General features: G+C 36.4%; 1 protein-coding gene across 14 annotated transcripts in view; it reads left to right on the plus strand.

The window, feature by feature from the left end:
- TASP1 (taspase 1) overlaps window positions 1-14,651 on the plus strand; it is a 260,524-nt gene that overhangs the window by 52,018 nt on the left and 193,855 nt on the right. For all 14 annotated transcript variants that reach the window (XR_002515230.2, XR_002515229.2, XR_002515231.2 and 11 more), the window contains 2 exons: window positions 3,777-3,897; window positions 11,318-11,402. Coding sequence is in view for 7 of the 14 variants with exons in the window: in XM_021921241.2 (XP_021776933.1) it covers window positions 3,777-3,897; window positions 11,318-11,402 (206 nt within the window). In the remaining 7 variants the exon portion in view is untranslated. The remainder of the gene's footprint in view (window positions 1-3,776; window positions 3,898-11,317; window positions 11,403-14,651) is intronic.

Genomic DNA, 14,651 nt, shown 5'->3' on the forward strand with positions numbered 1-14,651 from the left:
AGTTTGGATAATTTTTGGCTAATATTTTTACTGTTCATCCACTTTTCTACTTTCATTTGGGACTCCAGTTACATGCATGTTGGATCATTCGGTATTTCCCATTCTTCTCCAGTACTGTTTTTTTCCTTTCTTCTCCTCCTCCTTTTTCTTCTTTTTCCTTTTTTCACTTTGTCATTTAATTTGGATAATTTCTATTGCTATATTATTATGTTTATTGCTATTTTCTTCTGCAGTGCCAAATTTACTGTTAACCATTTTCAAATGCCTTTACCTTAAATTATTGTTTGTTTCATCTCTAAAAATTTTAATCTTTTTTTTTTTTTTTGAGACGGCGTCTCGCTCTGTCACCCAGGCTGGAGTGCAGTGGCATGATCTCAGCTTACTGCAACCTCCACCTCCCGGGTTCAAGTGATTCTCCTGCCTCAGCCTCCTGAGTAGCTGGGATTACAGGTGAGCACCACCACACCCAGCTAATTTTTGTATTTTTAGTAGAGATGGGATTTCACCATGTTTACCAGGCTAGTCTCGAATGCCTGACGTTGTGATCCTCCTGCCTTGGCCTCCCAAAGTGCTGGGATTACAGGTGTGAGCTGCTGTGCCTGGTCAAAAATTTTTATAGTTTTTTTTTCTTTCCTTCTTTTGCTAATACTTTCATATACCTACCTGAACGTATAGAGTGTGTTTATATAATCTAGTTTAAAATTGTTAGCTAACATTAACGTTGTTAGCTAACATTAAAATTGCTTGCTAGTTTGATCGTTGATGTAATTTCTACGTTTGTTGTTATTATTTGATATTTCCTCTGGTTGTGGGCCATATTATTTTGCTTACTTGCATGTCCGTACATACTTGCCAACATGTGTTGTTATCTGTATAATTGTGGCCATCCTTGTGGGTTTGAAGTAGTATTTTGTTGTGGGTTTTGATTTGCCTTTTCCTGATCACAAAAGATGTTGAACATTTTTCTTTTTCTTTTTTTTGAGACGGAGTTTCACTGTGTCACCCAGGCTGGAGTGCGGTGGTGCATGATCTTGGCTCACTGCAACCTCTGCCTCCTGGGTTCAAGCGATTCTTGAGCCTCAGCCTCCCGAATAGCTGGGATTACAGGTGCCCACCACCATGCCCAGCTAATTTTTGTATTGTTATTAGAGACAGGGTCTCACCATGTTGGCCAGGCTGGTTTCGAACTCCTGGCCTCAAGTGATCTGCCTGCCTCGGCCTCCCAAAGTGCTGGGATTACAGGTGTGAGCTACCATGCCTGGCCACATTTTTCTGTTTTTAGAATTGGTTTTTACCTATTTATTTTTTAGAGACAGGGTCTCACTTTGTTGCCCAGGCTGGAGTGCAATGGCATGCACATCTTTTCGTGTGCTTGCTGTTGATTTATGTATCTTATTTGGAGAAATGTTAATTCATATTCTTTTCCCATTTTTAAATTGTGTCATCTTTTTATTTTAGAGTTGTAGAATTTTTTAAAAAATATGTATTCTGGATATAAACTCCTTATTAGATACATGGGTTGCAATTTTTTTCTTCCATTTTGTTTTTTTTCCCTATTTTTTTTATGGTGTCCTTTGAAATAAAAGTTTTACATTTTGACGAAGTCCTGTTTGCCTAGGTTTTTCTTTGGTTGGTTGTGTTTTTGGTGTCAAATCTAAAACTATTTTGTTACCTAAGGTTATGAACATTCGTTGTTATATTTTCTTTGAAGAGTTACGTAGTTTTAGCTATTACATATAGGCCTTTGGTCCACTTTGAGTTAACTTTCATACATAATGTAAGATAGGGGTCCAACTTCATTTTCTTACATATGGATATCTAATTGTCCCAGTACCATTTATTGAAAAGACTGTATCTTCTGGCCAGGCGCGGTGGCTCATGCCTGTAATCCCAGCACTTTTGGAGGCCGAGGCGGGTCGATCACAAGGTCAGGAGATCGAGACCATCCTGGCTAACATGGTGAAACCCCTGTCTCTACTAAAAATACAAAAAATTAGCCGGGTATGGTGGTGGGTGCCTGTAGTCCCAGCTACTCGAAAGGCTGAGGCAGGAGAATGGTGTGAACCCGGGAGGTGGAGCTTGCAGTGAGCGGGAGATCACGCCACTGCACTCCAGCCTGGGCCACGGAGCAAGACTCCATCTCAAAAAAAAAACAAAAGAGAAACCAAAAAAAAAAAAAATTCTTTATTGAATTGTTGTGGCAACCTTGTTGAGTTGATTGTAAGTATAAGGGTATATTATTTCTGGATTCTCAGTTCTATTATATCAATTTATATATCTATCGTTAGCTATTTGTCTATATTACACTGTCTTGATTACTTTACTTTTGCAGAAAGTTATAAAACCTAGAAGTGTAAGTCCTTTGGTTCTGTTCTTTTCAACATTGTTTTGGTTATTCTGGGTCTCTTGCATTTCCATATGAATTTTAGGATCAGCCTGTCAGTTTCTGCCAAAAAAGTAGCTAGGATTTGATAAAGGATTATTTTGAATTAGATTGATTTGGGGAGTATTGCATTGTAACAACAGTAAGTCTTCTGGTCCATGTACATAGAATGTTTTTCCATGTGTTTAGGTATTGAATTAAAAATTTTTTCAATGTGTTTTATAGTTTTTAGCATACAAGTCTTATACTTCTTTTAAAAAATGTATTTGTATTTTTTGTTTTTGATGTTATTGTGAGATTTTCTTGATTTCATTTTCAGATTGTTTATTGCTAATATATAAAAATCCAATTGATTTTTGCATATTAATCTTATATCCTGCAACCTTACTAAACTTATTAATTCTAATTTTTTTTAGTAGAGTCTTTAGAATTTTCTGTATACAGGATCATGTTATCTTGAAACAGTTTTACTTATTCCTTTCCAATCTAGATGTTTGTTCGTTCGTTCTCTCTCTCTCTCTCTTTTTGTCTAATTGTCTGGTTAGATTGTACAGTATATTCGTGACTAGGTACTAAGAGTGGATATCCTTGTCTTGTTCCTGATCTTAGGGGAAGGCATCCAGTCTTTCACCATTAATTATAATGTTAACTCTGGACTTTTTTTTTTTTTTTTTTTGACGTAATTAGGATTTACTCGAGCCTTGATCTCCCAGGCTTAAGGATCCTCCAACCTCAGCCTCCCAAGCAGCTGGGACCACAGATGCATACCACCACACCTGGCTAAGTTTTAAGTGTTTTTGTATAGATGGTGTCTCACAGTGTTGCCCAGGCTGGTCTTGAACAGCTAGGCTCAAGTGATCCTCCCACCTCGGCCTCCCAAAGTGTTGGGATTACAGGCGTGAGCCACTGCTCCTGGCCTGGCCTTTTCATTCATCCTCTTTGTCAAGTTAAGAAGTTCCCTTATCTAGTTTTCTGTTTTTCTCATGAAAGGGTGTTGGATTTTGTCAGATGCCTTTTTTCCGTGTTTTTTGTTTTTGATATAATCATGTTTTTTTTTCCTGTATTTTATTAATACAGGGTATTACACTGATTTTCAGATATTAAACCAATCTTTCTTTCCTCTTGTTTGTGGTATACAATCCCTTTTATATTTTGCTGGATTTGTTTTGCTGGTATTTCTTTGATAATTTTTTTGGGTCAATATTTATAAAGTATATTGATCTGTACTTTCCTGCTGACATCTTTGTCGTGTTTTCACATCAGGGTGGTATTGGCATCATACGATGGGTTGGGAAGTATTCTCTCACCTTCTAGTTTGTAGAAAATTTCATGAAGAATTGGCATTAATACTTTTTTTAAGACTAATATTTTAATTTTTGTTTTTGTCTTTTAGGATTCTCCTTTTACAAATGCAGGAATGGGATCTAATCTAAATCTGTTAGGTGAAATTGAGTGTGATGCCAGCATAATGGATGGAAAATCCTTAAATTTTGGAGCAGTTGGAGCACTGAGTGGTATGTGGGCATTATGACCTACTATCTTTGGAAAATCATGCACGTGACCATTTCATGCCTTCTAAAGATGATTATGGTCTTTTTCACCATTACTGCTTGGAATAGTGTTTAAAACAAATATACTTCTTTTTTTATTGAATTTAAAACATACAGTCTTAGTTATACGTAGTTTTTGGTTTGAATTTGATCATTCTCCTGTATCCCTTGAAGAGATTAAAGACATTTAAGACTTGATTTAGAATATTAATTTTACAATTTGAAATACACACTATAGTTTTTGTTGTAAAAAATTTCAGGTAATATAAATAAAGTTTACCTTTGATCCTCCAAATCTTTTCTTTCTCATTTCCTTTCTCCCTGGGGTTTAACCAGTAAAAATCCAGTGCTTTTATCTATATTTTTATGTAATAGAAACACAGTTTTATTTTGTGCCTGTATTTGTTTTCTTAGAAAATAAATGTGTTAATTATTATAAACTTTTTAGATTTAAATATAATCTTTGGAGATTTTTTCCACATCAGTACATAAAAGATATGTCTCATGTTTTATACTTCATTTTTTAAAGTAAAATATACATGAAATATGTATTTTATGTGTACAGTTTCATGAATTTTTAGATGTAGACATCATATAAGCCGCCACCTAGATCAAGACATTCAATGTTTCCGTGTCAAAATGTAGAACATTTTCATAATCCCAGAAGGGCCCTTTATGCTTCTCCTCTGTCCATACTTCTTGTGCTCTCTTCCCCCATGCTAACTTTGGGTACCATAGATTAATTTGCCTGTTCCTAAAACTTACATGAGTGGAATCAGACACTTCTGTGTCTGTTTTCTTTTTTTTTTTCTTTTTTTTTTTTTTTGAGACGGAGTCTCACTGTGTCTCCCAGGCTGGAGTGCAGTGGCCTGATCTCGGCTCACTGCAAGCTCCGCCTCCCGGGTTCACGCCATTCTCCCGCCTCAGCCTCCCAAGTAGCTGGGACTACAGGCGCCCGCCACCGTGCCCGGCTAATTTTTTGTATTTTTAGTAGAGACGGGGTTTCACCATGTTAGCCAGGATAGTCTCGATCTCCTGACCTCGTGATCCACCCGCCTCAGCCTCCCAAAGTGCTGGGATTACAGGCTTCAGCCACCGCGCCCGGCCAAACCCTGAATGATCTGTTTTCACAGTCTACCTCTTTTCTTCTTCATTTATTATTTCAATCTTTTTTTTTCTTTGGAGACGGAGTCTCACTCTGTTGCCCAGGCTGGAGTGCAGTGGCACAATCTCGCTCACTGCAACCTCCGCCTCCCAGGTTCAAGTGATTCTTCTGCCTCTGCCTCCCGAATAACTGGGACTACAGGCACCAGCCACCACGCAGGGCTAATTTTTGTATTTTTAGTAGAGATGACGTTTCACCACATTGGCCAGGCTGGTCTCGAACTCCTGACCTTATAATCCACCTGCCTCAGCCTCCCAAAGTGCTGAAATTACAGGTGTGAGCCACCGCACCCAGCCTGTTTTCTTTTGCTTAATGTTATGCCTGTGAGATGGATCCATGTTTTGTGTCAGTAGTATTTTATTTTTTACCACTTAGTAGTATTTCATTGAGTGAATATACCATAACTTCTGTATTTAGTCTCCTCTTAATGGGCATATGAAATTTCTAGTTTTTTATTTTTTTGAGTAAAGCTTCAGTGAATATTATTTTACATGTCTTTTGGAAGACATATGTACTTCTGTTTGTTTTTTTTTTTTTTTTTGAGATGGAGTCTCATTCTGTCACCCAGCCTGGAGTGCAGTGGTACCATCTTGGCTCACTGCAACCTCTGCCTCCCAGGTTCAGTTGATTCTTCTGCCTCAGCCTCCCAAGTAGCTGGGACTACAGGCACCCATCACAATGCCTGGCTAATTTTTGTATTTTTAGTAGAAACAGGGTTTCACCATGTTGGCCAGGCTGGTCTTGAAGTTATGACCTCAAGTGGTCTGCCGGCCTCGGCCTCCCAGAGTGCTGGGATTATAGGCGTGAGCCACAATGCCTGGCCACATATGTACTTCTTTAGGTACATATGCATATATGTTTTGCTTTAATAGATACTGCTGTTTTTCAAAAGTAACTGTTACAATTTATACTCCCACTAGCAGTGTAGGAGCTTTTCAGTTACTCTGCATCCTTGCCAATTTTTGGTATTGTTATTGTTTTTAAAATTCAGCCATTTTGATATGTGTGTAGTGGTATTATTTAGTGTCCCTAGTGACTTATGTGTGTAGTGGTGTCCAATTCGAGTGTCCCTAATGACTTATAAGAGCCTTTTCATATGCTTATTAACCATTTAGATATCCTTGTTGAGAAGTGCATGTTCGCACCTTTTGCAGATTTTTATTTGATTATATCTTCTATTGATTTGTTGGAGTATTTTAAATATTTTACATACAAATCCTTTGTAAGATACATGTATTATGGATATCTTCTCCCAGTCTATGGTTTGCCTTTGCAGTCTCTTAATGGTGTTTTTTGATGAATAGAAGTTTCTGATTTTAATGAAGTTTAAGTTAGCAACCTTTTCTTTTATGATTAACTCTTTGTATTTTAAGAAGTTTTTGCCTGTTCAAAGTTATGAAGATAGTCTTCATTCTTTTCTTTCTGTAATTTTATTGTTTTTATCCTTCACATTTAGCTTTCTTATCAAGCTCAAATTAATTTTTGTATATGTAACATAGCGGTCAACATTTGTTTATTTTTTCCTCATATGGATATCCAAATGGTCCATTGCCCTCTATTGAAAGGAAGTCTTTTCCTCATAGAATTGTGTTGGGAAATTAGGTGGCTGTGTGATAATTTTTTACTGTACACTGTTATGGCTGCTTTCAAAAATGAGTTGGGACCCGGGAGGCGGCGGAGCTTGCAGTGAGTGGAGATTGCACCACTGCACTCCAGCCTGGGTGACAGAGCGAGACTCCGTCTCAAAAAAAAAAAAAAAAAAAAGAGTTGGGGATTTTTTTCCCTATTCTTTGAAAAGGTTTGTATATGATTGGAATAATTTCTTTTTAATTGTTTGAAAGAATTCATAAATTATTTCAAATTAGTGGGGTTTTCTTTGTGGGAAGTTTTAAAAGTAGGATTCAATATTTTTAGCATTTATATGATTGTATTTTCTTTTTCATGTGCATTTTTCTAGGAATTTGTCTGTTTCATATGAGTTGTCAAATTTGTTTGCCTAAAGACATTTTAGTTAGCTTTCTTTATTGATTTCTAGTTTAATTCCACTGTGGCCAGAGAATGTACTATGTATGATACCAATCCCTTGAAGATTTTAGAGACTTGCTATATGGCTCAGATTATGGTGTGTTTTGGTAAATTTCCATGTGAACTTCAAAACAATATGTATTCTGGAGTTGTTGAGTACAGTGCTCTATATGTGTCACTTAGGTCAATTTGGTTATTTATTTGTTCTGATGTTTTATATCATTTCTTTTTTGTGATAGTTAAGAAAGGGTGGTTCAATTAGTTTTACTTTTACTTTTTTTACTATGAAGTTTTATTGGTATTTAATACAATTTCATGTGTTTGAAGGCCATTAGGATTTCTCTGGGTACTACCTGTTCATACCTGTTGTGTGGCTTACCTTTTAACTCTGTTTATAATATCCTTAATCATACTGCAATTAAAAATTTTTCTTTGTCCAACTTACTGCTTTCTCTTTTGTGGCTTTTGTATTTTGTATTTCTTAAAGTCTCTTATAATTTATAAGCGTAATTTACTTGTATTTTCTTCTAACACATGTATAGTTTATTTTTCCTTTACCTCTTGAATGCGTTTTTTTTTTCCTGAAATGACTGAGAATTGTTCCTACATAGTTAATTGAATAAGTACAGTTTATTAAATGACTGTAATACCCTAGGCATTGTTCTACAGTGGTTTACATATTTTATTTATCTATTTATTTATTTATTTTTGAGACGGAATCTTGCCCTGTTGGCCGAGGTTGGAGTGCAGTGGTGCGATCTTAGCTCACTGCAACCTCCGCCTCCTGGGTTCAAGTGATTCTCCTGCCTCAGCCTTCTGAGTAACTGGGATAACAGGTGTGTGCCACTATGCCTGGCTAATTTTTATATTTTTGGTAGAGATGGGTTTCACCATGCTGGCTAAGCTGGTCTTGACATCCTGATCTCGGGTGGTCCGCCTGCCTCAGCCTCCCAAAGTGCTGGGATTACAGGCGTGAACCACCGTGTCTGGCCCAGTGGTTTACATATTTTAAATCATTTAGTTCTCACAATACCCTTATGAGGCCTATGCTTTTATCCTATGTAATACCATTATGAGATCTATGCTTTTAAATCATTTAATTCTCACAATGCTCTTATGAGGTCTGTGCTTTGCAGATGAGGAAACTGAGACACAAGAGAGATTTAGTAGTTTGTCCAAGGACATTGTATTATTCTGGGTAAAACTAGAAGACAGAAACCATACCATAGTTTAAATAGAAGTTTAATATAAAGAGTTATTAAGCAGTGATTGGAGAGTAACTCTGTAAACATGGGAAGAGAACTCAAAAATGTATCCTAGGGCAGAGGGAGAATACCCAAAGAGAACACATTTGGAAGTAGGTTTAGACCTCATTGAAGAAGGTGTGGCTATCATCCACTGTATGGCAGAGAAGTTGCTGAATTACCCAGGCCAGAGCTAGTCTATAGTTAATGTGTGAGTAGGATCAATCCTGTGAGGCAGAGGCAAGCTTAGGCTGGTAGGTGGGCACACAGAGGTCAAGATGCTGTGAGAATTAAACCTCCCTGGGCAGGATAAAGATTGGCCTTTGGCTCACTGCACAGGCACCCTGTGGAACACTTGCTATGTGTGCCTATGGGGCTGAGCATTGGGTGTGGGGATCAACGTCCTGAACTGGAGTATGGTCTCATTCTTTCTGGAGCTCTCAGCTATGCTGCTGTGGCACCAATCAGGAGCCGGAGAAAACGTGGTGTCCAAATGCTGGAGAAAGCTGCTCCCTGTGGGCACTTAGCACAGGAGAGTACCACATTGGCCAAAGTGAAGCCTGGTGAGCAAGATACCCTTTCTTCCTACAGTATTTCTTTAGTGTCCTCTACTGACAAAACTTACCCATTGTGCTAGCTGGCAAAGGAAACATACTTAGAGGGCCCATATCCATTTTCACACATCAGGCAACAAAGGGTGAATTTGTAGCTGAGAAGCGATAAACTGATTAACTGGAACAGTTACAAAGTAGTCTGACTCCTAGGCTTTTACCTTTGTGTTCTTTCTCCCTCTTATATGTAGTTAACCCTTTTCCTACTGATTTGAAATATTAAATACCTAAATTCACAAGTGTCTGTTTCTGAACTTTAGCTTTATTCTATTCCATTGACATATTTGTTTATTTTGTACTCAAACCACTCTTTTTTAATTAGAATAGCTTCAAATAAAAAAAAAGATATCTTGCAGGGTAAATACCTCTTCATTTTTCTTTTTCAAAGTTTTCTTTTCCTGATTAAGAGTCAGCTTCTCATGCATCGTGGAAATCCTTTTGTGGTTTGATGGAGAATTGGATTTATAAGTTATATAATTGGACTTATAAGTTATATAAACTTATAAATGTATGTTATATAATGTATACATATACGTATATGTATACATTATATACATATAAATGTATACATATATACATATATACATAAACTTATAAATGTATACATATATAAGTTATATAAACTTATAAGTTATATAAACTTATAAATGTATGTTATAACTTATAAATCCAATTTATAACTTATAAATTGTTAATTTACAAATTATATAAAGTTACAAATTGGATTTATAAGTTGGATTAAAGATTTGGATTTATAAGTTAACTTGGAAAAGTTTAATGTCTTTACAATATTGAATCATCACATCCAGAATTATATTGTTTTCAGAAGTAGGAGACCTGATTTGGGCTTTTCTTTATCTTGTTTTGTATTTCATACTTTTTTTGTGGAAGATTTGGTATTGAACTACATTTCTACAGTTGGTTTTGCTTAGAATCAATCTGTTGGCCTTAATTTAAATTTTTATAGTCTCTTTATATATCCCACTGATGATTTGTTTGTATTAATAATGTCCTGAAAGGCAGGCATAGATTAATGATGAAGGGTATGGTCTTCGATATTAGCTGCCTCTGTGTTAAAATTCAGCGCTGTGATCATGGGCAGGCAACTTAACTCTCTTTATAAATGTTTTCTCATTAATCAGATAGGATTAATAAGTGTTGGTTATATGACAGAATTGAAGGATCAGCGAACTCATCCGATACATTTAAGAGTTTGGCACTGGCCGGGCGCGGTGGCTCAAGCCTGTAATCCCAGCACTTTGGGAGGCCGAGACGGGCGGATCACGAGGTCAGGAGATCGAGACCATCCTGGCGAACACGGTGAAACCCCGTCTCTACTAAAAAATACAAAAAAAAACTAGCCGGGCGAGGCGGCGGGCGCCTGTAGTCCCAGCTACTCGGGAGGCTGAGGCAGGAGAATGGCGTAAACTCGGGGGGCGGAGCTTGCAGTGAGCTGAGATCCGGCCACTGCACTCCAGCCCGGGCGACAGAGCCAGACTCCGTCTCAAAAAAAAAAAAAAAAAAAAAAAAAAGAGTTTGGCACTAGGCCTGCAGCATATTAGGAAATAGTTACTTTCATTGCCTTCCACCATCATCATCATTGTTGTCATCACTGTCATTGTCTTTGTCATTGTCATCTTGACAGTGTTTATGACACTCAAACTGTCCTGTCAGTTCTCCTGGATAAGCACCGTCACCTCACTTGTACATACTGGTTGGCCTCTTGGAAAGAATCTGAACTACATTTTAAGTTACAATCTTTTATATAGTTGGCCTTCTCTCCCACCCTTACCCAATTTGAAGGACATTTCCCCGTTCTCTCTCTCTTGTAGGTGACATTTAAAAGTTTTGGCTTATTTTTCCCCCATTAATTTTTATCTCCAAGGTCAACTTGAAGCTGTTTTTAATGATGTTTATTCTTTAAAGGGAGTTTATGGTTTTGTGGTCACTAAATGCCTGGAGCATGTATATAGTTTTGATAGTAAGATAGTATCACATTTTCAGTTCATTTTAAACACTCTATTCTGAAATCTATTAAAAAAGATTTAATTTAATTTAAATATATAGTATTTCAGTTCAGCCTTTGCTTCTGTAGCACATGACAAAACATGAGAATATGTATTTTATATTTGTTCTTTTCTTGCTTCTAGGTTTTCATTTATTTTTTGATTTAACTCTTATTGCTCATAGTTATTAAGGGTTTTCATTAGTGTTACTTGATATATCAAAAAAGAATTTCCAAGATATATTCAAGTTGTTTTATTGAAACAACTGCAAAACTGAGTGGGAAACTGAAAGACATTTCTGACATCTTTTTTGCCAATTTTTTTTTTTTATAGGAATCAAGAACCCAGTCTCAGTTGCCAACAGACTCTTATGTGAAGGGCAGAAGGGCAAGCTCTCGGCTGGCAGAATTCCTCCCTGGTAACCACTTTGTTCTTCCCAACTTTCCCTGTCTTTAGTGCATTTTTATCCACAGAAGGCTGATGCTGTTGGTTACATACCAGGTATCATGCCTTTGAAGAAGAAGATAAACTTTGTTCTGTGATCATGGAACATTTTGTACAGCTGATAAAGTTCTGGATGGAAAAGAATATTATGGATTAAAGCAGAAAGGGGATCAGTGTTCAACTGGGCTCATTTTATTTTGAAACTTAAAAAAAAAGTTACACATTGTAGTCTAGAGTCTAAAGTAATTTTTAAATTTGAGAAGTTCTTAGCATAAAAGTACATGGAATATAGTAAATAGCCCTTATGAACCTGTGATCCAGCTCCAGTAATTACCAGTGTTTTGTTCTTATCTGTCTCATGCATCTCAGGTTTTTTCCTATAGGGTTTTTTGTTTTTGTTTTTGTTTATTTTTATTTTATTTTATTATTTTTTTTTTGAGATAAGGTCTCACTCTGTCACCCAGGCTGGAGTGCAGTGGTACAGTCATGGCTCACTGCAGCCTTGACCTCCTCTGCTCAAGAGATCTTCCTGCCTCAACCTCCTGAGTAGCTGGGACTACATGCTTGTACCACCATTCCTGGATATTTTATTTTTTTTAGAGATGGGGTCTTGCTACGCTGCACAGGCTCATCTCAAACTCCTTGATTCAAGCAATCCTCCTGCCTTGGCCTCCCAGAGAGCTGGGATTATAGGCATGAGCCACTGTGTCTGGCCCCTATAGTATTTTAAAGCAAATCCCCGACACCATAGTTTACCCTTAAATAGTTTTGTAAGTAATTCTGTGTTTGCAAAACATAGCCACCGTACTGTTAGCTTGCCTAACAATATTAAAACTTATGCTTTAATACCATGTTATACTTAGTCTATGCTCAGCATACCTGGTTATGGAGGTTACATTAATGTTCTGTGTTCAAAGTTGTGGTGACAGTGCTGTAGGAATCACTTTGTTTGATTCTACTGTGTTTTGAAGTCACAGAAAATATATAGTTAAAAAAAATCTTAAATCCTTTACCCAGCTAGATTTAAAATTTTAATTATATATATCCCAGTTTAATTATGGCACTAGAGAGTCAATTATGAAAAAATTCTCAAATATTAATTTTTAATATGTGTTTTTGATCAAGCAGTGGTAAGGGGTAGCAAATCTGATTTATTGAGATCCTTTCTAATATCTGTTGGATTGATTTCAGTAAGTTTCCTGGTAACTCTGAAAGTGAGAAAAGTGATTTAAAAAAATCTTCCCTCATGATTTATTTAAAAAATGCTTCTCTCATGATTTATGTTAAACCCATGCTATTTTGTTTAACTGGTATGAGATTATCAATCCAAAATTTACTAAGTATTTGTTTAGTAGGTACATGTGGAGTCCTTCTATCCATACGTTTTTAAGGGAGTAGTAAGTGCAAAGAGATTGTCTCTGGATTTATATTCTCTGTAATGTGCATTTAAACATGACTGTGTTCTTTCACCCAATATTTTCTATTGTGTGTAGAACCTAATTAACATGAACTAAACAATTTAGAAGACATGTACCCAGTAGGGAGGAGAAGATGTTGTTGTTTGGTTGGCAAGAAAAATAGCATAAACAGTGTAAAAAGCATTTGGAAGTTCACCTGCAAGTCTACTATAATCCCGTTGCCCCCACTCCTCATGGTGTTTACCAAGCAAATTCTCAAATTTATATGGAGGAGCAAATGTAAAAGAATAGTAAAGACAGTTGTAAAACAGATGAAAGAGTTGGACGTACTTAATGGATAGCATGATACTTTTATATAATACTATAGGAATTAAAACAGGTTGATATAGATATAGATAAAAAGATCAGTAAGAACTGCAAGTCTAGAAGCTGACTCAGTGCATGAGGGAATTTGGTCTGTGACAACAGTGTCATCTCAAATCATTGTGGGGAAAAATAATGGTGTATTAAATAAATTGTGTTGGGACAGTTGGCCACCTAGTGCAAGAACATTAAATTCCGATGTCGTATCACTAAGAAAATGCCCAAACCCAAAAGTAAAAAAGTGTAGTATAAAAATATTAGGAAAAAATATGGCAGAGTATTCTTATGACTATGAGGCAGCAAAAAATTTATTAAGATAAAAAATAAAGCTAAGTATTGAAACATATGACAAGTGAAGATGTACACCGGTTATACAACTGAAGATACTACGATCAGAATTAAAAGACAGTATGTCCTTTGGAACTGAGAAAAATTATTTGCAGGATATGTAGCAAACAAAAGATTATCCAGAGTGTTTATGAACTAGAAAATATCAATAAGAAAAAGACAGCTCACATTTTAAAAATCAGTAAAGGATACAAATAGGCAATTTATGGGAAAGAAAATATTAATGGGATATAAACATATGAAAAGGTGCCCAATAATATTAATCAAGGAATTGTTAGTAATAAAATAGATGATATTTTCACCTTTTTCAAGTAGCAAAATTAACAAAGACCAACAATATGCAGAATTATTCAGGGCATAGAAAAATCGGTTCTTTTGCTGTTGATGGGAACATAAACAGCCGGTTGAGAGACATTTGGATATTATTTATTAAGTACAAATTAAAAATGCACATTGTATGCCCAGCATTTCTATCCTGAGACAAAATGCCTTCACAAGATGGCTCATACAGCACAAGAAGGCTATAGCATTGTTGTTTGTAGAATATAAAAATGTAAGCTCCCGAAATACCCATCAATGGCTAAATAAACTGTTTTCTAGTTATATTATTAGATATCCTGTGGCATTAGAAAAAAGGACAGAAACATTTGCGTATAGTAACATGGCTTACTGTTAGAATTAATTTACTTGGGCTGCTTTAACAAAAATACCTTAGATTCAGTGGCTTAAACAGTAGAAATGTATTTCTCACAGTTCTGGAAGTTAAGAAGTCCAAGAACTAGGTTCCAGCCTGTTTGGTTTCTGGTAAGCGTTCCTTTTCTGGCTTGCTTTCTCACTGTGTCCTTACACTAGAGATAGGGGTATAGGGAATGGGTTGTTGAGAGAGAGAAAACTTTCCTTCTTATAAAGACACTAATAGCATCACGAGGGCCCTACCCTCATGACTTTATCCAACTCCGATGATCTCCCAAAGGCCCCATCTCCAAATATTATCATATTGAGGGCTAGGGCTTCAACAAATGAATTTTTGGGTGGACACGATTCAGTTCAGAAATAGATCTCACATTGTAGAGTAAACAAATCAAGTTGCTGAT

The sequence above is a fragment of the Papio anubis genome, chromosome 16, assembly GCF_008728515.1.
Source record: "Papio anubis isolate 15944 chromosome 16, Panubis1.0, whole genome shotgun sequence".
Classification (NCBI taxonomy): Eukaryota; Metazoa; Chordata; class Mammalia; order Primates; family Cercopithecidae; genus Papio; species Papio anubis.